Source organism: Hippoglossus stenolepis, chromosome 20 (genome assembly GCF_022539355.2).
Source record: "Hippoglossus stenolepis isolate QCI-W04-F060 chromosome 20, HSTE1.2, whole genome shotgun sequence".
NCBI lineage: Eukaryota > Metazoa > Chordata > Actinopteri > Pleuronectiformes > Pleuronectidae > Hippoglossus > Hippoglossus stenolepis.
Window position 1 is genome coordinate 16089093 of NC_061502.1, and position 27700 is coordinate 16116792.

Genomic DNA, 27700 nt, shown 5'->3' on the forward strand with positions numbered 1-27700 from the left:
GTGCAGGGCTGCGTCTCACAGCCGCGCTGCTGCAACAGTGCAGTGGGCTGCATGGGATCCAGAAGGCAGGTGTACACACACACACACACACACACACACACACGCACACGCACACACACACACATGCTTCCTCGAGCTACTGTACAGCTCTGACAAATCCATGCAGAGAAACTCGCTCTCTGCACGCGCTGCTCGTCACTGGAGGTTCAGGTCGTAGATTTTTTTTTTTTGTGTGAAAGCTTTGGAACAATAATCACGTTGCACCTTGCCCCCCCCTCCTCTCTCCTCCTCTCTTCTCTTCCTCCTCTACTACTACCACTCCTCCCTCTCCTTCTCCTCCTCCTCCTCCCCCTTTACTTCCACGCGCGTAGCAGATTCAGAGAGAGAGAAAGAAAAACTATGAGCGCGGCAGAGGAATAGAAGGAAGAAATAAATACTGATAGTGGTAATAATTGCAGATTTATAACCTTCGGCCATGTTTCCCCGCGGACCCTCTGCGCCCAAGTTGCGTTAGAGAAGCTTCCTCTGCGAAAACGGGCTGCGGCGGTCACCATTAATCCGACATCCTCGATCCCATCGGTCACCAGTTCCGCTCGCATGGTACGAGGTGCGTTCTGCCTCCAGGTCCGTCGATCATGTCTCTCTCCCGTCCCTTCGATCCCTCTCTCCACTCACACCACCTCTGTACTGATCTCTCTCTCTCTCTCTCTCTCTCTCTCTCTCTCTCTCTCTCTCTCTCTCTCTCTCTCTCTCTCTCCTTCGCTCTCATTCGCTCGCGAGCTGGCTGTGTCCGTTCCCGTCGCGAGAACACGTGACTCCGCCAATTACACGCTCCCTCGCGACTCGCTCCCCTTGCCCCGCGATTCCCGGGGAAGAGGGGAGTCGCACCCGCAACCGTCAACAACGACGTGTCGCGTGATTAGGAAATACAACCGTCACATATTGCAACACAACAACATTAGGCTACTACACGCTCTGTGCAATATTACTTTGGGTCATGTACAATAATACAATTCATGTGCAATAGTACAACGTTTAGCATCATATAATGTTCTATATAATGTGTAATATTACTTTTTTTATGTGTAATAATACTTTTTTATGTGCAGTATTACTATTCATCTGCAATATTACTACATCTAGCATCATATTATGTTCAATATGTGCAATATTACTTCCATGTTACTTTCTCCTATTATTATTAACACTACTCCTTTCTCTTAAAGCTTTAGTAATAGTTTACTGTCTCACATAACTCATTTGAATTATATTGTTATTTCTATAAGGCACTGGTTCTGCATTACTCTTTATATTTTATTACCACTCATAATACACTATATTTTTTATTTTCCCTATTTTATTCTATTGTACTCTATTGTATTTTCACCGTTACTGTAATCTTGGCGAAAAGCTGGGATTAATAAAGTCAGTCTCATCATATCTTATATACAGATAATTAGATAGACATTTTAATCAGCTCTGTGACTTAATAGGTTTGAGGTCATATAAGCAGATAAAACACAAAAAATAAACCATTGTAACAAAAATAATCAATGATTTTAAATACACGATGAAGCTATCTGTGTGTATTGTGTATTGTGTATTGTGTTTTGTGTTTTGTGCTTCATGGACCTGCAACATGTGAGTAGAGATACAAATCTGCACATTACACCAACCATTGCTTAATTTGCTAGTTCCCAGCTAACATGAAACACCCTTACAGTGGTGAAACATCTGTCCCACGTCATCAACATGACTTCTTACACACATTACAACCAAAGAATTCAGTTCAATCTTCTGTTCTAAGTTCAACGAATAACCTACAGTCACAAGAAACGCTCCCTCTCTAAAACACAGAGAGAATCACACACCTGTACCTCTGTCAAACGGTGAAACTCTCAAAACCATGAGTCTCTAGTTTCTGTCCACAACAAAACTCTCTGATTACTCCTGCACCTTATATTCACGTTTATTTTGGTCATATTCCTATTTTTACCTTTGCAAACCACTACTGTAATTTTGCACACTTGTCTCTTATTCATAGTTTTCATCTTTCGTATTTAGTCTCTTTTTAGTTGTTTTCTCTTTGTGCAATGCCCTTGACTTTCTATCTATCTATCTATCTATCTATCTATCTATCTATCTATCTATCTATCTATCTATCTACATGTTTGAGGATCCTCTCAGATATTTATTATACAAGCATAGAACATTAAATGATTTGGAAGATACAAAGTAAACCAACAATACCACTAGTTTACAATCTGTGTTATTCAACCCACTGACTTCTGACTACAGATACAAGCAACTCTGCTCTTAAATGGTTTAAAAACTTAAGCTCAATATATGAAATATGTAAACAACCGAGAGAGAATTTACTGTAACTAAAAATTGAGAATAACTTGAGAACAACACAGAGTAAACTTTACATGTTCACTTTCTCTTTGCGTTTCCATGCATGGACTTGTTGCTGCTGCAGCTCGTGTTCCCCCCATATATACGACCAGTTACCTCCCAGCATCATAGTGGGCACCAGAGGAGAGCTGAACTCACAGCTTTGGAATGTGACGGAAAAAACCCTGAGAAAAACAATTGGGAGAACTGATGTGTTCGGTCCTGTGACGTGAAGCTGTCAATGGGAAATCAATCCTTTAGGCTGAGGACATTTGGATTTGGTAGTTTTTAAGAATATGGAGAGAGAGCCCGTAAACTGAGGCAGGAGTTGGCCTGTAGCTTGTTTTCAATTCTGCGTTTCAACAGCACAAAGAAACAGCAAATAGAAGACCTCCGATTATTTTAAGTAACTTTAATAAGGCAAAAAACAGCCATTATTAATCAAACTTGATACTTTATTGATGCTCAAAACTACAGTACACCACAAAATGTAACTTATTCCGTTGAAAACATTTAAAGTGAAAGTGTTGCACGGGTTTAAACAGCACTGCCCCTCTCAGTGCTAATTCAGATGACATGTCCACCATCAGCTCTGGTGAGACCACACACAAGATCAATAACAACAGGCCTGGAGAACATGCTTTCACCGGGACCCCCCCCCACCCCATCTTATCTCACATCTCCCCTGGTGGCACGTTTGTCAAGGGGTTATTCCCGGGTATGAGGAGAAGAGGGGGGGAAAACACGTTGGAGGAATGAAACAACAACAAGCCCCATCTCCACCCACCGGGGCCGCAGAGCCCACCCTCCGGAATTCACGCGCTTTTTGCCCCCTGCCCCCAATCCCATCCATCCCAGCCCCCCGCGCGAAGGCCTGTTTTTGAAGATGCTTGCAGAGGAGGAGGCCTCCGCACTGTTTGGGTCACAGGGTTGGATGCCAGTGTCAGATGTTATCCACTCACTCATATCCTGACAGGAGCTTTCTGATTAGGACACGTCAGTGGAAATCACACACCTCACTGACATGTGTGCAGGCTAATGACAAGAGGAGCCTGACGTGGATGAGCCTGTTTGTCACAAGCAGCAGCGGAAACACCAACATGAGGAGATTTTAAAAGACTTAAACTCAGAGTGAACAACTTTTTAAGTCATTTGTCAAGTGAAAGGAAAACATCCCAAATATATTTTAGTTGTAAGGAAACTTTGAACTTTTCTTTTCTGTTGTTAGTTGTAACACCAGCTGGAAGTTATACTTTACATCCACCTGAATATTTGCTGTTAAACTGGAGGATCAAATGGTTTTTAAACCAGTTTTAATTTCAAATCACATTGTTTTTCCACTGTTTTATCATGGAGACAAACACATGGACTAAAAAGAGCAACTTTTCAGAAGAACATTTGCAAAAAACAACTTCTTTTACTGTTTGTTATTTTATTTGGCCGAATGCTACTGGATGAGATTGTTTTCTTAAACTTGGTTCAACTTGTTTCAGTCTTTTTTCCACTTTTCTCCTTGTGGAGAAGAGAATTAAATCATCTACTCTCTATATGAAATATTGAAAAGAAAGTAAAGGAAGTGAAATGACATATATATAAACTAATAATACATCTACGTTCTTTTGTTATTCTTGTTTTATAACAAACACGAGTCGCCTTTTTATTAACTTTACAACTTCTGACTTATTTTAACTCAGTTTTCTTTTATCCATCCAACATTTTTTCACAAGAGCTTTTGTAACAAAGAGTAAAGAAACTGACACTACATCAAATTTAAAGTTGATCTGAAACTGCAGCTGCATTTCTTTCGTTTTTGTTATTTTTCATTAAACCGTGTCGCTATGTGATGAGATTGTTTTTCATATTTTACTGTACAGATTTATTTTATTCACCAAGTGATTTGTATATGAAGTTTGTCAAAGTAAAGTCCAGAAATGTATATTTGCTACATAAATATAAAAAAGTCTATTTCACATTAGTTTTTTTTACTTACTATCAGCACCAACCTAAACAACCACAGTCATGCATTAACAGGACAAGATTATTATATTTTTATATAACGTCTTTTCACTGAAGATCTATGTATTTTTTCACTTTTCTAGTTGTGAAGAAATACAGTGAAGGTTTGAGAAGAGGAGTTTCTCAAATGAACTTAACTAAAAGTTAGGGAACTCATATTAGTAACTTGAGAATGAATGGGCCTATTTTTTTAAATGAACTGAAAATAAATGTCACACTTTTTATTTGTCTTCATGCTGCAGGATAAAATGTTTTCAAACTTATTTTAACTTCAGATCAATCGTTTCTTCTGCTTCTATTTAGGATCAAACAAAACCAGAAACTGTTCATATGAATTTCTGCAAAAAGTTAACAGACCCATACTTGATCAAGGGACAAGACATTTTAATCTATATCTACTTTGTTATTTGCTTCACTATGAGACAAACTGCTGCAGGATAAAATAGTTTTAAATGTAGTTTGTAACTTCATGTTAATCAGTTCTCTTATTTTCTACTAATTTACAAATGAATTGGACAAAAGAGCAACTTCTTGTATGTTTTGCAATGAACTGGCCTAAAAGCTTTGATAAGAAAAGCTTGTAATGTAAGTTTAAACGTCACATTTCTGCCTGTATGAAAAGTCCAGTCATGATGAAATAAAACAATTGATTGATTGGTTGAATGAATGAATGAATGAATCTCTGTTAAACCTGTAAGGAAATTTAGTTTTAGAGTGTGCAGGTTTTCTTTGGTTTGGACTTATTCAAATGTAACTTCTGGTGTTTTTATCAAACTTATGTCAGATGAGGAAATAGAACTTAGACACTAAACAGAAAATAAATTAAAAATAATTTATCCATTGAAACCATTTTTAAATACAGATTTTTGTTTTGTTTTGTAAATAGAATATCAACTGTAAATTACAATGAATTCACAAAGATTTAGATTTAACCCAACACACAAGTCTCCATTTGAAAAGCTGAAGCTCAAACTATTTACTTGTTTCAGTGAATTATCCAAGAAGTGAAAAAAAGCCTTGGAGGTAAAGTTTCTGCAAACTGAACTCGGTCTCATCTCTGAGTCTTGAGCAGAGAATGGTTGATCATGATGATTGAACCCCGGTGCCACACACACAGATTCCTGAGCTGTTTGAATACCAACTTTCCTGAGCAGACTTTAGACTCCCTCACCCCAGCTAACCTCACCCAACCCCCACTCCTCACCCTGTAGGCTCCCAGAGGAAATTTGCCTTTAGCCCAGCGTTGCTGTCAATGCAGTTCAAAGGGTTCACTGGGTTCGTCTCTCTCTCTTTCCTCCTTTCTTTCTCCTTTTTAGTGGAGGGGTGGGGGGGTTGTTATTTGTCGTTCACTTCATGCATTCCAGCCCCCAATCCCTCACTTTTTACATCCTTCCACAAGAAAGTGTAAACAGAGTTGTGCTCCCGAAGCAGCTTCATGCAACACACAGGTTTTCACCCAGAAAGAAGAGGAAGCGTCTCACAAGCAGAAAAACATCGATTAAACGATGAGTTTATCATTTTTTAATTCTGATCAGGCCTCAGTCACTGCAGCTTCAAATCACTTCCTCTCACAAGCTCTGCTTCCTGCTCTGGGAAAAGAAGAAGAAGAATAACTTTCCTCTAAATCAAAGTTGTTTCTTGGACATAGCCACGAATTTCGTTTGGAAATATTTTCAACCAACGAATAAAAGGAGTTTAAAGCCTCTCACGTGAAGCATGTGCTCCATACGTGACCACAAAGGTGACCCACAAGTCTCTGTGGTGCATTTTCTACACTCTGCATTTCACCAAAACGCCACTAAACCGCTCGTTTCAAATCATATTTCATGTGATTATTAAACATATCTTCGGCAGAAACACACGTTTCTTACAAGAGCTTTTCAATCCGACACATTTTTAAGAAACTGAGGACTGTTTTTTTTTTTAACACTTCTTCATCTCAGTCTCTCAGATTCACTCAGTCCTACTTCAGGTTCACTCGGACAACAGCAACGAGGACGATCACTTAGGTGAGTCAATGTTCTACTAAACCACGTGCTCTTCTCTGTCCTGAAATTCCTCTGTGTGCTCCGACAGGAGTAAAGAGCCTGGAAATATGTGAATGAACGTATCGGTGACGTCACAGAGCGAGAGAGAGAGAGGGGGGTGGGGGATGGAGAAGAAGCGCCTGTGCAGCCGATGCGCACAAAAAAATGCGCACAAAGGACGCACGAATATCCGCGTTTCAGCTCTTTATTAGATTCGTTTCGTTTTCCTGGGATTCCTCAGGTCAGTGTGTTTCCACGTGTTTCCCCCCGAAGCTTCACTGGACCTGTTCAAAGTTGAAATGACGTCTGAACGAGGCTTCAGACCTGATGAGGGATTCGTCTCTTTAACGAAAGATCTCATCAATGATCCTTTAATACTCGTGCAACAGCTTTAGCATCGATCCTGGAGGAGATCGATCACATTTGATTAACAGGTGGTTTTCATTCTTATTTCTTTATTATAAGGTCTTGAAGTTTGCACGTGATTAAATCCACCCCTATTAAATTATAGGTTTATTAAAGGCGCATTAATGAATCCATAACTTCACTGAGTGTCTGTGGCACCAGAACCAATCACCAGTCACTTTGTTCACATCTGCATTCGGATCAATGGGAGCAGATTGTGCAGATGCGCTTCATCCTGCAGCCAAACACCACATGTGTGCAAAGTAAAAGACGAATAAACCGCAACAGGAGCGTTTCTGTAGAGAGTTTAAAAAACAAGTGACTCACCTGTAGGAGCGGACATCCTCCCGGTTTCCCCCCGTGGATGATGCGATGGCCCCGGCGGAGCAGTGCGCGCTCTGCGTCCCGCTGCTGGAGCGAATGTGGAGGGAAGGTGTCGCCTCGCAGGAGCTGGAGCCTTCACACCGACGCTGGGGTTTGAGTTACATGTTCAGGCTGCGCGACTTGTGAACCTGCGTGCACGCCAAAGTGACCGCGCTGCAATCAAAGAGAGACTTTCCATGGATGAATATTTTATGGTGAAGCTGTAACAGAAGCTGCAGCAGCGGCGGTGGAGGAGGAGGAACAAGAGGAGGAGGAGGAGGAGGAGGAGGAGGAGGAGGAAGAGGAGGCAGATTTAAAGCGTCTCCACAGAAGTGAGCCTGCAGAGATGAGGAGCATTTTCAGATCTCTGAGCTCAACCCACTGGTCCTGAGGTGAGGAGAAGGTGGAAGCTGCAGTTTCAGATGTTTTCAGCTCCACACTGAGTGGATATTAGAAGCGAACCCTCTGCTTGTCCCTGAGCTTATCACTGCTCTTCAAACCATGTGGCACCCCACCCCCTGCAGGCTCCCAGCCATCCCCCCACCTCTGTCCCTTGTTGATAAAGATCAATACTCCACACCCCCCCCCCCACCCAGCACCCTCTTTATCCTCCATTAAAAACCACAGTTATTACACTTTCCTTTTCATTTCCAAAACAAGTATGACACCTTCCTTCAGGAGGTTTCCAGCCCTCAATCTAAATGTTGGTAATTATCCTCTTCATCAAACCTTCCTCACTGATCTGACATCTGCTCCTCGTGCACTCACTTCTCCTGCAGTGGCCACAACTGACCCTGGATCAGCTGATATGGGAGCTAAGGGTATAGGATTTAAACGCTGCAGACATGAAGTCCCTTTAGCTTTGAGCAGAGCCAACATGGCGGGACAGGGGCCCAGGTCACGCCTCTGTTTCCGGGAAAGACATGCGATCACACACAGAGGCGGCAAAGTACCGGTTTGTGTGGTTCACAGTATTACAGGGTCTTTGTCTTAAAGGGACCAATCACGTGCAACAACCCTGAAGCCCACCCTGTGAATAATGCCCCCCCCCCCCACCATGAGACCTGGATGGGTTTTTAGGCCTCAAGCTATTTCAGAAAAGTTTAAGAAAATACTTTTATAAAGAATCTTAAACTGACAAAGTAGATCTGTTCTGTAAATGCAAATCACTACACAAAGGAATAACCTTTCTACTCAAGAGGATACAAAAAACTAGCTGTAATAATAATAATATTAATAAGGAGAAGAACAACAATAATATTAATAATAATAAAGATAACACATTTATCATAGGGATTGAAATATTTCATTTATTTAGAAGTAAATATAAAGAGTAAATATTCTGGCCTCATGTGAGTGGTTTTCCATGTTGCTTCTTTAAAACTGAATTTTATTACTTTAAAGAAAAGTTGGATGTAGTTGAATATTTGCTCTTCTCATCTTCTCAGGTTGAAAACTTCCTCCACAGAAAATAAACCAATCATCTAAAAATTATTAAAACCGCCACGTGTCGTTAGGAATTAATTAAATCGTTGCTCATCCGCTGAGGAATATAGTCCCTCATATAGTCCCTCCGCAGTGGCCCGGGCGGCCGTTTCCGGTCGGCGCATTAATATTTCAGCACGGCCACAGGTGTGTGCTCATTGGATATTTTTGAGCGTCTTCAAACGTGTCAGCCAATCAGAAGCCAGGAGCATTAAAACTTAGTAACGTGCAGAGAGCAGAAGATGAACATGTCTGAATCCAAATCTCACGTGTGGACAAATATAAATATAATTAAATATTATAATTTAGAATCTCTAACGTTAAATAATTGAGTCTGTAATATATAACATATAATCTGTAACATATAACATATCATTTATAACATGTAATCTATAATCAATAGTTTATAATCTATAACATATAACAGATAATATATAACATATGATCTATAACAAATGATTTATAATAAACAAGATGACGTCAGGTCGAGATAAGATGAAATATTTTTTTGTTATATATATTCGTTTATAATTCGGAGCAGATCATCAGTCTCTCTGGGCCTGCTGCAGTGTCACAGGGCTGCACAGCGCCGCCTGGTGGTTCACTAGACTCTCATGCACGCTTGAATTCAGGCCTATATTTGATAAATTATTTATGTTTGTACCAGATGAGTAAATTTGCCTTTTTCTGGTCAAAATGAACTGTGCAAAACTGTGCAAGGGATTTAATTGATATAATTTGTAATGTGTTTTATGTGTGTGTGTTTCTGTCTTCAGATGTCAGAATTTGTTTACGTTTTCTTTGGTTCTCTGTGAGAAACATAAAAAGTTCTGACAACTTCATCTCCTGCTCTGTGTAAAGAACTTTTTACAAGTACATCAAATTCAGTTTTGTGTAGGACTGAATTGAGAGAGATTTATTTTCCTCGTTTAAATGTTAAATTCATTACCGTCATGATTTGTATCTTGTTTTACAATGTTTTATTTCTTATTTGAAGAAATGGGAAGTTTGTTTTATAAGTTCAAATTCAAACTAAGGAAGTGAAGTTTTGACAAGAAGAAGAATTCTAAAGTTCTTTTGCTGTGAGCTTTTGTTTCCTTGAATCATAAAAAAGCCTCTAAAACAAAATCAAATCATTTCCCCCGTTGAGCTCAGATGAATTTATCCTACTAACCGTTTAAAGCTTGTCCTGTGATGTAAAGGCCGAACTATATTTTCTCAAATGTCTCCAACTGGATGAAATGTTGGATTAAAACAAAATGTTTAATTTAAAGGACAGAAATGAGAATGAAGATCTGTCACTTGAAGACACTTCAGTCAAACCTGCTCTTCTCTACTTATTAATTTGTTAAATTGCAGATTTTCCTTGCAGAAATGTTTTCCTTTTTCAAAGACTCATTCATGCAGGAAAATAAAACAGGAAGTTGTTTATTTCTAACTGATAAAAAAAAACTAAAGCACTTTTCATTTATTTCTTTGTGAATTTATATCATAAGTTAAATATAATAATCGTCACAGCAGTGGTTAAATAGAGGAAATCATTTCTGAAAGGAATTTCTCTGAAGTATTTCCTCTGTAAACAGGAGAGAGAAGCATCAGTGAGGTTCTTCAATACAAAACATGTATGTTGAGTAACCCACATGGGGCCCATTGTCAGACCACCCTCACTTTCTGCTCCTGCTGCACGTGTTGCTCAGTGTCACGGCGACTGCCCCCTGGTGGACGACTGGACACCTACACTCACAAAAACACCAGCATCTACACATGTTCCTGCTGTCACTTCCTTTTCTAAAAAACACAACTCGTGGCAGATTAACAAAAGAATAACTCTTATTTCTCAATTTGCTACTAAACAAAAAAATTGTAGTTCATCTCTAGATAAATATTGGTGACCATGACCTTATAGGTCAGCTCTTTGTAATGTATGTAAAAGACAAAAAACTACAGCTACTGTCTATCAGTGTTATTTTTCTGAAAAGAATAAACGGACAGGAACAAATTCACTGTCTAAAAAGATGATTTATTGTAGTTGTGGCATTGTGTCCTGTTCCCTTTACGAAGGTAAACAATCAGCACATGTCAAGAGGTAGAAATCATCATCAGTCTGAAAGAAATGTAGGGACTGACATTTGAACACACACACACACACACACACACACACACACACACACACACACACACACACACACACACACACACACACACACACACACACACACACACACACACACACACACACAGTTTTCCCACTTGCACAACACTGTCTCGTCAGAACCCTACAACCCAATACCATTCAACATCCTTTCCAAAAATAAATAATACGCATCATGTTGGAGCGGTAATGATCAAATTCAAATAAACGTTTGCCACTTAAACCTCAGGACTGTGACGGCTGATTGGCTGATTGCTGTAACTGTGAAGGTGAGCCTCCGTTTTAAACACCCACCACTGAAAATGTAGTCGCTTGGATTTAAAAGGACTACAAATATGGCCAGGACTAAAGATATAGTGTATAGTGATGGCTTGGTAAACATAAGCAAGTGCTGCTGTAAAGTTGTACAGAAAGTGAACAGTATTCCAAAAGATGATTTTGAGTACCAAAGAAAAACACTAGTTATTTGACCCAGGAGATCTTGAGACAGCGAGCGATGAAGGCGTAGGTGTCCGCCACCTCCTGGATGACCTTGCTGGTGGGTTTGCCGGCGCCGTGGCCCGACTTTGTGTCCACGAGGATGAACAGGGGGTTCGTCTGCTTGGAGCTGCGGCCGACGATGTGCTGCAGGGTGGCGATGTATTTCAGAGAGTGGAGGGGCACCACGCGGTCGTCGTGGTCACCGGTGAGCAGGAGCACTGCGGGGTACTGGACCCCATTGCCTTCTGGGATGCGGATGTTATGGAGCGGGGAGTATCTGAGGCACAGAAGGAGTGGAAAGTTAGAGAGAACAAACACTGGCTTACGTAAAATGTAAATGTATTATTTATTCTGTACAATAAGACTTTTCAGATCAGCACTTATCGGCCAACTCTCAACTTTCTCAAGGCAATAATTCATAATGAAAAAAAATCTGGCATGTTAAGAGGACTGATATTTATTTGGTGTAGATCCAAACAAAAATCTGGATCTAGTGAATTTACATGTGGTTTCCTAAGAAGACTGTTCTGCTAAGTGACATTCTACTTACAAAAATTTAAATTAGACATTTAAAGATGAAACGCTTATTCCAGTATTTGACTTCAACTCGTTCTGGGATCACTTACTTCATGAGCCAATCAAACTGCTTTTTGTCTTCTGAACAGCCGAAGTCCGTGGTCCAGGCGTGGCCGATGGTGAACTTGTGGAACTTCAGCATGTCCATGACGCCGACCTGAGCCACAGCGCAGCCGAACAGCTCCGGCCGCTGGTTCACGCAGGCGGCTGAGAGAGGAAGCAGACAGATACGTCATCGACTGATCACTGTGCAGCTCAGACTCGTGTTAATGTTGATCTTCAGCCGGCGGCAGCATACATACCCACGAGCAGACCCCCATTGGAGCCTCCGTTGATAGTGAGTTTGGACGGGGAGGTGTATCCCTCCTTGACCAGATACTCCGCTGCACACTGGAAATCTGTGAAGCAGTTCTGCTTGTTGGCCAACATGCCAGCTACAAGAGAAAAGCACAGAGTGGAAGCATGTAAATGAGAGGTTTGTGCTACAAGGACGGATGAGCCTGACTTGACAAATAAAGCTGCTGGACCGGTTTTATTTTGAATAAAACGCTGGGACTATTATCATCCTCAACTCGACTACCAGCGGAGAAGTGGCGGCAAAACGTTATTAACACTTCCCCGTTGTCTGTGGCCCAAGAAAATAAATCTATTGTCGCACTGTTCATTGTTGTTTCTCGATTGTAGTATTTTCTCTATTTTCCAGAACCGGTAGCAGAGAAGACAATCTACTTCCTGTTAACTCCAGCGCACAAACCTGGACATGAATGGTCACGTGATCAGACGTACATCAGCGTGTCACATGTTCAGCCTCACCTTTGTGCCAGGTCTCCCCATACTCTCCTCCTCCTCTGATGTTGGCGACGGCGAGGACTCCCCCGAGATGTCTGACGAAGATGAGGCGGGAGACGCTGAAGCTCGGTGTGATGGAGATGTTGAAGCCCCCGTAGCCGTACAGGAAACCTGGATGGGAGCCGTCCAGCTTGATGCCCTTCTTGTGAACGATGAACATGGGGATTTGAGTGCCGTCCTTGGAGGGATAGAAGATCTGGACAAAACATGGACAAGGACAGGCTGTCGGGAACCGTTCAAGGACAACAAAGCTTTATCTTGGATCTTATTCTGTCCTTGAGTCAGAAGAGAGGAGTAGAAAGGAGGCACAATAACAGCCGGTCCTCAGTGCCTCCGTTTTTTCACATTTACAATGTTATTCACTGTCCTCAGTAGAGATCAAACAATGAATCGGATTCTGAGAAACTGTATTATAGGCTCAACTGCTTTCATTTGAATAATAAAACATATTAAAGAGCTGTTTGAAAGTTGAGAAATATGACATTAGACAGTTTGAAAACGCCTCCTGTCATGCATCAACAGACAGAGGGATTTGTTCTGGTCCAGCACACGTGTCGGCTGCGTTTTTTTTTCTCTCCTGACAACTCGATTAATACCTTTCATACATCGAGTCGTTGCTTCAGAAAAACTGGGTCGAGGTCGGCTGTCGTGAACAACTCGATGTAAACACATTTCCTTTAAATGTCTCAGGGACCACTTCAGTTATTAGGAACACAAAAAGAAAAAAGAATTGCTTGTCACCTGGGTGGTCTGGTAGTCGGAGGTGTTGAAGCCTTTGACGGTGACCTCTCTGAAGACGTGGGGCTGCAGCGGCTCCTGGGTCAGGTCGCAGTGGTAAATGATGGCTGGATGGAAAAAAGGAAAAGCATCATTTAATTTGTTCAAGACAATATGTGAGAAACACGTAACCCAGAAATCAAACCACATGATCACAGCTGCAAGATCAAGTCAGTCCCACTCAGTCAGTACAATCCCGTTTTCATTTTAGCGGCTTTATCATCACACTCTGTCTCTGAAAACTTGCAGATAGCGTTACCTGGAGAGAGGAAAGACGTGAAATAGTAGAAGATCTCAGAGTCTCTCTTCCGTCCGGTGAAGCCCACCACAGAGCCCACGTCCAGGGGGAAGGTCCTAAGCTCCTCCCCCGAGCTCAGACGGTACATTTTCAACACGTTCTTCACGTCGTGGAGGAAACACACGAACAGGAAGCTCGAGTACGTACAGGTGGCGAACACTGTGGGCGACACGTGGCAAAGGAAAGACGATGGGTAAGAAGTTAAGAATCTCAGATGATATTTTAGTAATACAGTTAATGTGAGTATTGCAGCAACTGACCGATAACGTCCTTGTCATGCTGAGGGATGAGCTCCTTCCAGTTGCTCTGGGCAGGCGACGCAAAGTCGATGTTGATGAGGCGATAACGTGGGGCTTCCAGGTTCGTCTTGAATGTGAACAACGTGCCCTCGTTGGTCACATACTCGTACTCTGCGTCAAAGTTGTCGATCAGCTTCACCCACGGCAAAAGTCCTGGAACATAAGGAGTGTTTTAATCCTATGAAGAAGGCGAATCATTACTGAAGCCACCCTGGTTCAGATCCTACTTGGCTGTCAAATCAAGGCTGAAAATGCCAGTGGAAATATTATATATAAATAAGAAGGTGCTGAACAGGCACAATAAATACAAAGCAAAGCTATATATGTAGTTTAGTTGTCACAGTTTTAATTCAGGGTTAAAAAAAAAAAATTATGTTGAAAAGCTTAATAAACAGTTGGGCATAACATACCTGTAATACCCTGAGGAGTGGTCTTAAGATCACAGTACCACAGTCTGTTGACTGGATCACAACCTTCCCTGATGGACAGCAGCAAATATCTCCCATCATCCGATACCTGCAGTACACATGAATGTGTCGTACATCAATAAACACTCAACCTTTGGGTCTTTTATTTTCTCAGAAGCAAGATAACCTTCTGGTCGTACCTCAGCTCCACTCATCCACTTGGGGTTGTCGGGGAACTCGGCACACAGCACATCCTCGGACTGCGGGGTCCCCAGGACGTGGAAGTACAGCTTCTGGTGCAGGTTGGTGGAGGTTTCAGTGCCTAACAGAGACAACAGGGTTTAGATTCATCACTGCCCCCCAGTGGTGACAGAAAAATACATGATGAGAGTAGAGAGGAGAAGCAAAGTGAGAGGGTGTGTACTGCAGAAAGATCAGTGATAAAACAAAGCTGTGGGAGGGGAGAGAGAAAGCACATCTTGATCTCACCATCACTCTTGCCCTTTTGTTCAGGGTAGGAGTTGTAGAAAAGCCCCTTCCCATCATGGGTCCAGGACATGCAGCTAAACTTGACTCGCTCCAGGCGGTCCTCTAGAGGCGTGGCCCCTTCAACCCCTAGGAACTGGATCTCCACCCAGTCGGACCCGCTGGCACTGGTGCCGTACGCCAAGTGCTCCCCATCCTCAGAGAATGCATAGCCTCAAAGGAGGAGAGACATAAATAGAATATCAGATAACAGCGACGTTAAATTATTTATTTGGCCGTCAGTGTGGATACTATAAATAGCAAAGTATTTTTGGACATCACAGATTCTATTTTTATACCAGATCAAACAACATTATCACACAAAAGTTAATTTTCATCTCTTACCTCGCAGGGCAACTGTCCCATCATCAGAAAACGTGTTTGGATCCAGGAAGACTGTGGGCTCAGCTTCCAGGCTCTCCTGCAGGTACATCACACTCTGGTTCTGGAGGCCGGTGTTGTAGAAGTGAAAGTACCTGAGCAGAGGAGGAAAAATCCATTCAGGTGAAAAAGGAGGCTTTGCTATTATACAATATAGGAGGCTTTATTGTGTTAATGAAAGCAACCCTAAGTAAACCTGCAGTTCTTCCATCACCTCACCTGCTCCCCCTCTTGAAGGGACAGCTGTACTTGGGGTAGTCGTACAGCTCCGTCATGCGCTCCTTGAACAGGTCCCGGACCTCGCACTGCTCCAGGAACGGCAACGTCAGCTGGTTCTGAACACCGACAAAGGCCTGGAGGAAGAAGAAATCAATACGTGGATGATTTACACAGCGGTAACATTTCTGTGCTCAATTCAAAAAAATGAAAAGTACTGATATACGAGCACATTTGCAGGGGAACAACCAGGGTGTTTAAACAGGACCTGGTTTAGTTCTCCAGATCTCTTAGTAAACCAGCATCTCAGAAACAGGCCGATCACATCAACAAAACATAAAACTTACAGAGCCCCATGCACTATGAATGACACCATTATCTGGAAAACACCACACGACAACACATGACATAGGCAGCACAACATTAACAAAACAAGGCTATAATTACACAGCTGTCTTTTGAGGGACGTTATGTGCCAATCTGGGCTTCATGTCATTATGACGTGTGTTGTGATTTCTCAGCTGATCTTACCTGCGTCTTCTCGCTGTCCGGGTCCTCCAGCCAGCTGTACGGATCTGGCATCTTGCTGCCGTGGTAGTCGTCCACCTGAGGCAGATGACAGATGTTAGAAGCATGCAGCAGCTGGGTGTGGCATCCAAACAGCCCAGGCAGCCTGTTGCTACCGAGCTGGCACGTCCAGCCCAGCTGTTAGCCCAGTTAACCGAAGTAGCGACGGACATGCTAGCTAATGTGTTTCATTTACATTTAAAACAAAAAACTAGCATTAAAAGGCGTCACATTCATTTGTCAACACTGTCAGGTCTGTGCTGCAGGAGCGCGGCTAAGCTAACTAGCATGCTAACAAAGCAGACGGCTCGCTCCAGCGAATGAATGAGCGTGATGATTAAGCATCCCCGGCCGGTTAGCACGCTAGGCTAACCGGCCGGCCGGGTGTACTTACGACTGCCTGGTCGCGGTACGCCTGCGGGTACTGGAAGGACATGCTGGGAGCCGGTGTGCGGGGAGTGCGGGACAAGAAACGCGGCCTCAGGGAGCGAGAGAGAGATTTGACAACGACTGTGTTGATCCTGCAAAACATCAACTGGGGGCACCGCAGCCGAACAGGAGGAAGTGACGTCAGGACGCACACACAACGAGTGAAGACAGGCGAGCGACGCTGGGAGAAAGTGTTCACAGCGCCCCCTGCTGGGAACAAGCGAGAACAGACAACACCGACCCTGAGTTTATAAACTGTAATGAATTCAGATTTGGTTTAATCATCGTGTTCAAGGTTTAAATTAAATGACACAAAATTAATCATCACACCTTTATATATACATGCGAAACTGTTATAAAGCAAATTAAGACAATAAATTTGATGAAATGCACCTGATCCATCTTTAACAGGTTTTAATTCAATGGAGCAATATTCATTTTCTATTTGAGCAATTTCATATATGTGATTTGTACATTTTTGTCCATAATGAGATTCTACCTCACACGTGACTTTTTTGCACATTAGCATTGGTGCAGTTTTCTAATTTCCTTTTACTTAGACACCTTTTAGACAAGTGTGTGTGTGTGTGTGTGTGTGTGTGTGTGTGTGTGTGTGTGTGTGTGTGTGTGTGTGTGTGTGTGTGTGTGTGTGTGTGTGTGTGTGTCTGTGTGTGCGTGTGTGTGTGCAGTGTTGAGCAACAGCAAGGCAGCAATTTCTCTGCAGGGATTTAAACTGTTTTTCTGATTCCGCTGAATTTAAAACAAAACTTAAGAAAGAAAAACTAAAGCTGATAATTACTTGTTTTTGTTCTACAGTCCAAAGTTCTTTTGTATCCAATGTCACTATTCAGGTTGAGCCTAGAAGATAAAGAACATAAAGTATATGACACTATCGCCCTATTATTTCAAAAACAAAAAGTCTAGACTTGGTGCAGACAGTGAAGTTGTAAAGGTGACGTGTGCCCCTCCAGGTAAAGGTTATCTGAGTCCACTGGAAATCTCCATCACCGCTCTTATCTGCGTGGCAGCAAAGGAGAGAGGTCAACCCTTCACTCCTCTTTCTTACTGCTCATCATCCTCCTCTTCTTCCGTCCTCTGTTTACTTCAATCAATCAATCCTGACTCCACCATCATTACCGCCGGCACCTCCTCTTACACAATGAGTGATAGTAGAGGCTAAAGGACTCGGAGGTAGCACGTATCCGAGGGATCAACCGAAGTGAATGATTTATATTTTTGCATAGATTTTGGATTAATCTCTATTTTGATAACATTTTCTCTCAGTCTGCCGACAGAGAAACCTGTTTCCAGCTCAAATCAATTGCAGGGTTTTGTACAGAGTCGATCCTGTTGCATGTGTTGTGTTTTTTCTCCAGTGACGCGACACTGTGGCTGTGTGTCATCCTGCAGCTATGCAGATAAGAGCCTTGGGACAGGTATAATTACACAGCAGCGTTTGTTCCATTTGAAAAGGAAACGCATTGTTTGGATACCACGGCCGATCAGACAGTCAGATGTCTCCGAAGAGTTGTAACTTTCATATTCGCCTCTCGGAAGCGTGTCAGAGCTGTCATGCAACTCAGCTCTCGGATTTTTAAGAGAGGAGACGGTTCCTCACGTGGTGGCGTCCCGGTGTGGACGGCTGAACAGTGAAAGTGGGGAAAGACAGACGCAGGTGGAGGAAGAGCAAGAAATGCTTCACCTATGTTGAAATCAATGTAATCGTGGGTGTGTTGCTGATCTCAGGCCTCCTCTGATAGACCCTTGGTATCGGAAATGTTTGTAGGTGGATGTTTTGGGTCAAAGGATGATCCCGGCCTCCTCCTCCCCCTCACTCCATTCTTCTTCTCTTCCTCACGTTGGAGTCAAGAATACCCGTCATACGCTGAGGGGATCTCTTCCTGTTTGCCTATGTCAGGCTCAGATGTGGGTCACACAACTATTGTCCTACGGGATGGAAAAACACTGACAGTCTGTAGGAACGTGTTTGTGCTTGTGTTGAAATATGGACTTTAATGCTCGGAGTGAGTGGGTGGGTTCAATGCATTTGTAGAGAATGGCCGAGTGTCCATAGACCACCTCCTCCTCCTGTTTTCCTCCATTGTCCCCCCCCCCCCACAGTCGGAAGCACCTGTCGCTGCGGACAAAGACGGATGACCACCTGCTGTGTTTCACTACGCAGGGTTACCACGAGGTTAACTCATTCGTAAATCTCCACACCCTGCACTCCCAGTCGCTCCTTCAGTGAGAGAGAGGTGCTCATTTTGTTTTCCCCCACCTCCTTGTGAAATAATGAAACTGAGAAGGAAGCAGTGATCACGTCAATCAACACAGATCATAAAAAAACAACATTAAAATTCTAACATCATGCGACTGGATGAACTGGTTTTAACATAACAGGATGAAACAATAAATGCTGTTGGCCAACCAAGGCCTTATTTAAAACACACTGAGTAATCCCTCTTTATAAACTGACGCACTTTCACATGCGTTGTGAAATCGAATTCAGATACAATAAGAAACAGTAAGTTGACACCTTGTTCAAACATTAATTAAGAGCTTTGCAACAGTTGGAGGTTTTGAAATACCTTCACTACTGGTTTCATTATTCAGATTTCCAATAACCTGCTTGTTGTGAGTCGACGGTTCAAGCCTTTTCCAAATGTAGATGTGTTATTTATTAAAAATCGTACGCCATGGCCACTTCTGTCAGCTCTGTTCACGTCCATGTCTCATGAGGAGAACAAAATGTCGTCTGGACCTAAAACAACTGTTGTGTTGCTGTTTGTGTTTCGTGTTGACAACGATCGACTCATGTGATGAGTCTTGACCCGCATGTCTGCACCAGAAGCCCCAAAATATTTGCCGCTGCTCCCAGAGGCTAATTCGTTGAAGACACTCTCATGGGAATTTACTTTTCCTGAAGTAGGGCAGCACTGTGAGGTTCTGTGTTTGCATGTTCTCCCCGTGTCTGCGTTGGTTTCCTCCAGGTACTCTGCCCCCCCCCGCCCACAGCCCACACACATGTAGTTTAGGATTCATGGAAGATCGTGAGCATGAATCATTGTTTGTCTTTTGGCGCTGTGATAGGCTGGCGACCAGTCCAGGGTGTAGCCAGCCTCCATGGCCCATTGTAAACTGAGATTAGATCCAGCCAAGATATAGAGAGAGTCTAGATAATGAATGGATAGATGTTCCTAAGAGCCACCGTGAAGTTGATGTGTGGTTTTGACTTCATTTATTTGCAACTGTTGGATTCCTATAAAAGAAACATTTGTTCATGAGTCATTTTATCATTGGAAAGGATCACACTGTTTTTTCCCGAGCATTTATTTCATCACTAAGGGAAGCCCATTGTCCTTTTGTGACATCCTAAGCAAAAAAATCCACTGCCACAGTCGTGTCACAGTCCTTCAACTTAATAATAGAGCTCTTAAGGGATCCCTGCGCACCGATACAATACAAAAGCAATAATAAGGACACTTTTAAATACAGAGATCACAGGGAACAGCTTCCTGCCTGTTTCTCTCATTCAGCTGTCATTAGCCAGGGCCGGAATAACAGTCCCTGCTCTGTCCCGTGTGTGATGTGGTGGAGGGTCCGTCCAACCTGTCCCCTCAGATGTCCTCAGACAGGATGTTATTGAGGATCCAGTCAAAGGGAAATTACAGCTCACGCGGAAGACGGACGTGATTGGAAGCACAAATTATAGGAAATGCTAAATGCGTTTGTCATCATGCACGTACAGTGTGTTGGCTGAAGGTGAAGCTGGTTCTTTTGTCTGAGGCCGTGCCATTTCCACGAAGTTTCTCTGGATTAAGGAAAGACAGGGTGACTAATATCATGTGTTGATAATCGACGAAAGAGCGATCATTACTTTTTATCCGAGCAGTGGAAACAAGTCCGGCTTCGTCCACCGGTGACCTCACCTCTGTCTGTTTTTAGGATGATGCCACATCCCAAAAAACAGATTCTGTCAGTATCTATTCAGACAGTCGTGATCTCTTTCAGCAGAACACTAAACGGATAATGAAGCCCACAATAAGACCGAGTCAATCAGCCTGAGGAGAAGCAAAGTTTGTCATTGTTTGTACTGATCATGTTGAAAAGGGAAAGAGAGCACTCACGTTACCCATGAGCCAACTTGGTGAAAGAGAAGATTGCTTGTGCATGCACCGTGTCATATTTACACTGACAGTAAACCACTGGTGTAAGTCATTTCAGTGAAAACACAAAGCTGACAGCGTTGTCAGAACGTAGATCTTTGTCTCTCCGTCTCCTTGTCAGACTTGTCACATTGCTAGACAGAGACACTTTCATCGCAGACATCTGGACGAACTTTCTTGTCTTCATTAGTTCGGCGAGGGCGCGAGCTTAGCCGGGAGAACAAAGCTGGGATCTAATGACACTTTGGCTCCAGGAGAGGGTTTGTAATCACCGAGGTAAAGTCCGCACTGACTGACTGAGAAACAAGCTCCAAACAACACAAAGTGTCCCCCTTGTCATTACACAAACACACAGCACCAGTGTGCGTCCGTCATCTCTGCACATCTCATCCTTCTCTGGGCTTTGTCTTTGAACCTCACCTGCTTTGTTTTCTGGGTTTGTCGAAAAAGAAAAGAAGAAAGAAGGAGGGGGGGGGAGATAGAGAAAATGAACGTATCGCTTGCGTGCAGACGGATATTACCCTTTTAAAAGCAAAACAAATATGTGTGTGTGCGTGCCCTGTAATTTTGCTGTTGACATGTGCACTTACAGTGGGGATCTGGGACCCTTGTAATGACTGGGGCAGGTAACACTGGAGACAGGTGGAGGATGGTGCTGTCTGACTGCACCTAAAAGACAGTGTGTGTGTGTGTGTGTGTATGTGTATGTGTGTCCCTGTGTGTGTTTACGTGAGCGTCAGCACAGACACAGAGATGTGCAGACAGACACAGTGGCACCTGGTGATGTCACCGGTGTTGTCACCGAGCGGCAGTAAAGTTCCACTTTTATAATGGACACCATTCCTGTGCAGATAACTCACAGCATTTACACACACCATTCTTCTTTTTGTGCTCCAAGACATTGCAACAAACGCTTTCGTCAACACACAATGCGTGACATGACGTATGTATACCTGGAAAATAGTTTGACATTTGTAACATGACATTTGAAAGAGCACCACAGAAACTTATGTGATCTGTAAATAGGCAGCTACAGACAGGAAGACAGTAGAATAAGTTAGAATGGCTCTGTCCAAAGGTTAAAACACATCAGAGTAATGTCCAGAAAATGCTCAGGTGAGCCCATGTGAGAATGAAAAAGAGGAGCCGTACACGTAAGACGCAGACGGAGATTCCAGAGCTTTACGCGATAAGGATCAACACTAGTGTCGATGTGCCAGTGTCAAAATGCTCTTTTCAGGGACCACCCATCAAAATGCCGCTGACATTTTCCTGTTGTTGTGAACACGTCTGACCCAGTCCTGCTCTGTTCCTGAGGGAAACTCTATCTTCTTTTACCATCATGACTGGTGCAGTCGCGCAGCTCCATTAAACAGGTTTCACTTTATTTCTTCGATTGATAAAGGTTTATTTAAAGGGACAAACAGGCTATTTTTATCCACTTGGCTGTAAATAATTAAACAACTGTCAAGGTGAGATCTGGGTCAATATCGACCACTGCAGCGTCAAGAGATGAGCGACACTCACACAAGAGGAGGAGACACACGATTAGGAATGTGAACGAACGAATACGCATGTAAATGGATGACACTTGGTTCTTCCTGTAGGTCTTTATTTGGGATGATAGGATGTGTGTGTGTGTGTGTGTGTGTGTGTGTGTGTGTGTGTGTGTGTGTGTGTGTGTGTGTGTGTGTGTGTGTGTGTGTGTGTGTGAGAGAGAGAAAGAGTTAGAGGAAAATCTACCCTGTGTCAAAGTGTGACGTGGATCAGGTTCACCTCTGTTTGTTCAGCGGCCGTCCAGAAATATGGCAGGAATCTGAGAGCAGCGAGATACCAGAGGCTCCTGAGAGACACACACACACACACACACACACACACACACACACACACACACACACACACACACACACACACACACACACACACACACACACACACACACACACACACACACAAATCATTAAGCTCAACAGGACCATTTTCTTCAGCTGGATAAAACCTCTATAAAACAGCAGGATGTTGAAAGGAGTGTGTGTTTGTGTGTGTTTGTGTGTGTATGTGTGTGTATGTATGTGTGTGTGAGTGCATCCTTCCCGGATGACGTGTTGCCCTGTTGATCATCATCTCAGTCTGCCTTAGTAATCAGGGGGGGAGACAAAACAATGTGAGGAGCTGTTTAATACAGTCAGGTGTGGCTCCTGGGGGCCGGACACTGCCGACCACATGTCAGTAAACCCTGATTAAAAGTTACACATATTCATACATTTTATATAAATTCTAAATAAAGTTAGCATTTTCAGCAGTGTGGGGTCCGTCCAGTGAACGTAAACTAGAGAAGAAAAAAAGGAATTAAAGTATGAATAATGTGTTGAGTCAGGTAATCAGGTTTGAAAGGACTGTGGGAAAAGGGAAACACTTGAGAACTGCTTGAGATCAAATACCCAGAAAAGGATTTTTACTGTATAATGAAATCCGTGGTCAACCACAGTCAGCTGAGTTCCCGGAGCAGGACACAGCGTCCACAGCTCTGCAGGTCATGTAGTTCTCATGTTTGTGTGTTTTTGAGTCTGAGTTTAATTGTGTGTCTGCATAGATTTTGCATTTGTATATATTTTAATAGCCACCAGCAAACTGTGCATATCAGATACAGTCTGTAGTGACAGAAACCAAACAGAATATGACGACAGGTTTTAAATCAGTGGTTGTGGCTGCCACATGGTTTGGAACTGATCCCAGCACAACCAGTGGCAGCTCTTTGTGCCACACATGATTAAAACCAGTAGTGTACTGCCACTGTACATACAAGAAAAAGTTGAAAGAATTGCCGTAAAGTTTTAAGTTTAGTGATTAACATTAATACCTTAAGTTCAGGTTTGAGTTAACCCAATATATAATTTTTGTACTCCTCTTAGCATGAATAATGATGTTGTAAAGTCTCAACCTTAATATTGGGAAAGGTCAAAATTGCTGACCAGGAGTCAGTGGACGGGCGACGAAAGATCAAACACACACACACACACACACACACACACACACACACACACACACACACACACACACACACACACACACACACACACACACACACACACACACACTGTGGGTCAGCTGAGTACAGTGAGAGTATTCGATCATCATCTCTGTGGGTGGTTTTTCCTGGATTTGAGCAGACATCTGTTGTGAAGCGCAGTAGCATTCCTCTCAGCCCTGAAACCATGATAATTACCCTCGGCCTGTCAACGGGGGATCATCCATGAAGGGGAGATGTTGGTGGACGAGGTGGGTGGTGACATATATTCACATTCACACCTGAAATGGAAAAGAGGAGGGAGAGGGCGAGACGGAGGAAGGCAGAAAGTTTTTTTTCCCTGCTCATCAAGTCCATATCGCTCCTGACGTGTCAGTGAAGCACACGTGACCTCGGCCGAACTGTCAAAGTTCAGATAAAACACGTGTGTGTGTGCGTTTATATGAGCGATTTCTCAAACCCGAGCCGAATAGAGTGCAGGGCAGAGGAAATCACTTTAAGTAACATGAAATGGACGGGGAGGCTGACAAGGTTGACAAGGCGCATAGCAGCGCAGTGCGGCGGCAGCGGGGGGGAAGGTGAGCTTGACATGGGTGGGATATAGGGGCCAGCGACAACAAGCTACTTGAGACATAGGATGCAAAATGTTCCTTCTCGAGTCGGCCATTAAACTTAAAGGAAGGCAGAGGCGGAGGCTGAAATGGGTCATAAAATGAGCCGCTCTCTGCCGTAGACCAGCGTCCTCACTCTTGGGGGGGTGACAGGGAAGGAGTGGTCACCTTTAGACCGACCGCGAGAAATGACCCCAGGCAGGTAGAGACTCCAGCATGAAATTACAGAGGTAAAGCTGCTATATGTCACTTACAGAGGCCTCAAAGGGGCCTTCGTACAAGCAGCTCTCTGCGCTACGGGCATTAACTACTCTCCAGGAACCCTACTGTAAATAATAATATATCCTTGTCGTTTCGTCTCCTTAAAAGTTACTGTTAAAAGGTCAGTCTCACTCTCCTGTGATTTTCTTTAGGGTTATCAATGTGTGAGAAAGTTTTTTCCGATAGAAGCCGTTCACTGTGAGGATTAAAGTCCCCAGAGGACAGTGTGTCTGGACAGTTCTTCAGTGATGTGAGCTACACAGGAAATTTTAATTCATCTCCATTCCTCTGCATCGGAGAAATATTAAAGGTAGATATCACAAAACCAAAACTAGTGTCTGGATACCAGTTAGGAGGAAACCTACAGTGAGACCAAGCAGCGTTTGACACCAAAAAATCAAGAAAGCACATTTTGTCAGCATTTCCTTCCTGTTAACAACACGGACAGTGTGTTCATCCAATCAGCAACGAGCAGGAAGCTGTGTTTGCCATGTTTGACATTGTGTTTTTTGAATTTGTAGTTTTATTGTTTGCTGTTGTGTTTTTGATTTGTGGTGTTTGCTTATTTTCCAGGTCTGCAGAGTCTCGCCTCCTGCCCAGCCAATCGTGAGTCCGTCTCAGCTGTCAATCATGACACCTCACCTCCTTTTCCTAGCATCAAAAACCAAATTAAAGGACAAATAAACACTTGCACGTATGTGATAACAACTACCTCAAATGTTTCAGGAGCACGACTTCAGAAGATCCAACTCTGCCGCAGTCAGTCAGTGATCCTGTTTTTCTTGTCCAACATACATAAATGCAAATCACAGTGTGGTTTCACTTCTTTTTGGCCTTTTCGTGTTTCCATAAAACCTTCCTGCTCATCGTCTGTCATCTTAAGAATGTCGTGCCAAATATCCCGCAGGCCAATTAACCACAGAGACACGCGAAAGATCATGTTGTCATTATGGGAATTACTCACAGTGCGTATTGGATGTAGGGTTAAGAAGGTTCTGATAGAGAGGCAGTGGAGAGGAGGAGGAGGAGGAGGAGGAGGAGGAGGAGGAGGAGGAGGACAATGAGCGCTGAATGGAAGGTGATGAATGAAATGACTGAAGGCAAAGGGAGGGAGCGTAACGCGGCAAGAGAGAGAAGTGGATTTTAAATTACACGGTGGCTCATGTCAGCAGCCGTAATTAGTAGCTTGGTCAGGTGTGGTGAGTGGTACAGGAAGCATGAGGGGAGGACAAAGCGCCGCAGACATGACGGAGAGCCTCTGAGGAACAGGATCGACTCGACAATGCAATATGAATTTCCCCAAAGTGGAGAAAGTGAACGAGGACGGCAAACGCACCTATGAGCTGAAATCAGTTGGCATGAGACACGCACAAAGGTCTGTTGTTCACAGTGTGTCGCGTGTCAAGCGTGTGGATGGCAGGTCTGTGAATTCAGACGACTCTTAAGCTGCCTGGCTGCCTGTCAAGTCAAATATTCCCTTCAGTGAAAAGGGCAAGGAGGGGAGAGAGAGGAGCGGGGGTGAGAGTTGGGCTGCAGATAAACTTACTGCATGACACAAGTATCCACACGAGCTGGATCTCATCCCCACTGTGTCGTACATACGTCTCCATTAGGAGAGAAAACACAGGATGAAACCGTCCTGCCTGCCCCAGGAAACACATCTTCACAACGACTGCGTTCATTTCTCTGCTGACAGCTCACTTTATACATCTGAGTTTGTCTGAAACTTCAGGCTATACATGGTGCAGCTTCATGTTTTAATGTAAAATCATTTCTGAAAGGGGAATTGAACCGAGCAGAGTGCGTACCTCAATTACATCGAGCCTTGTATCTTGGCATTGGTGGCACTTACTGGTTTCTAGTCCTGTTTTTTACTACGCGCACACTCATCGATAACAACCCCATAACTTTCTCTGAATTATTTCATCAAGATTCACACATATTTCTCTGGAAAGGGTTTTTGCAAAATCCTTCAAACTGATAAGAGCTTGTTTCAGTGTTCGAACGCTGCCACCACTGATCAATTAACCGTGAAAATGAATTGGCAACTGCTTTTATAATAGATTAATTGTATTTTTTACACAGAAAGCCAAATATTTGAGAGTTCCAGTTCCAATATGTTGCTTTTCTGGGTCTTTTATTGTAGTAAATTAATTATTTTGGGGGGTATTTGGTCTAATGGTATTTTTTTATATCAAATAATTAACTATCACACTTATCCTCACCCTGATGGCCATACTTTCTAGTTGCGGTCCAATTTTCCACCAGAGAAGTCTGCACTGCTGAGATATTAAAGAAGTTGGTGAATAATTTCTAGTTTTCTGCAGTTGTCTTTTTCATCTCTTTCCTTCCCAGAGCTCAGACTCGAGTGTCTGAGTCGACACTAATGAACAACGTGGAAATATCTCAGTCTGCAGCTGCTGTGGCGACGACAAGTCAGATATTAAGTTTCTTCATATTCAAGAGGTGTCACTCTGCCGGGCTGTAACAGTCACTTTTTAAGCTGCAGAACACACAGGACACAGCCGTTAGAATAATGATTGAGCTTTTATTTAATCCCAACAGCAAACATAGCCTCATGTGGCATAGACAATTTAACAACTCACACATGCACATGTGCAAAAAAAAAAAAAAATAATAAAAATAAAAGTGATCTCATCTCCTCGGGTTGTTTCCTTGATTTATAAACACAACACAGGTCCGCCCTCCTCTCACCTGAGCACGGCGACTGTCAGTAAATGAAGATTCATTTGTCTGATCCGGACATAGCTGTGTGACAGCCAGTGCACCCCCCCCATCCTCGGAGAAAGCCTCACACCCTGGGGCAAGACAGTGACACAAACACACATAAAAACCCTGTCCAAGGAGGAGTCATGGGGCAAAGGGGAGGAGGGGAGGAGGGGGGAGGGAGCATGAGAGGAAAAGGGAGTGTATCTCTCTCTCTCTCTTTTCTCTGAAACACACACACACCTTCCCTCCTCCCCTGTG

The 27700-nt window shown here is 43.3% G+C and overlaps 1 protein-coding gene across 1 annotated transcript; it reads right to left on the reverse strand.

Annotated features, from left to right (window-relative positions):
- Positions 1-10689: 10689 nt before the first annotated feature.
- On the reverse strand, positions 10690-16796 carry LOC118099667 (prolyl endopeptidase). The gene is made up of 14 exons (XM_035144372.2): positions 16612-16796; positions 16182-16256; positions 15654-15787; positions 15399-15529; positions 15018-15227; positions 14729-14850; positions 14532-14637; positions 14083-14274; positions 13784-13981; positions 13489-13592; positions 12712-12943; positions 12201-12332; positions 11949-12105; positions 10690-11599 (listed from the first exon to the last, which is right to left on the reverse strand). Exons 1-14 carry the CDS (start codon positions 16747-16749, stop codon positions 11305-11307), a joined length of 2226 nt encoding a protein of 741 aa, XP_035000263.1. The 5' UTR covers positions 16750-16796; the 3' UTR covers positions 10690-11304.
- Between the last annotated feature and the right edge of the window lie 10904 nt (positions 16797-27700).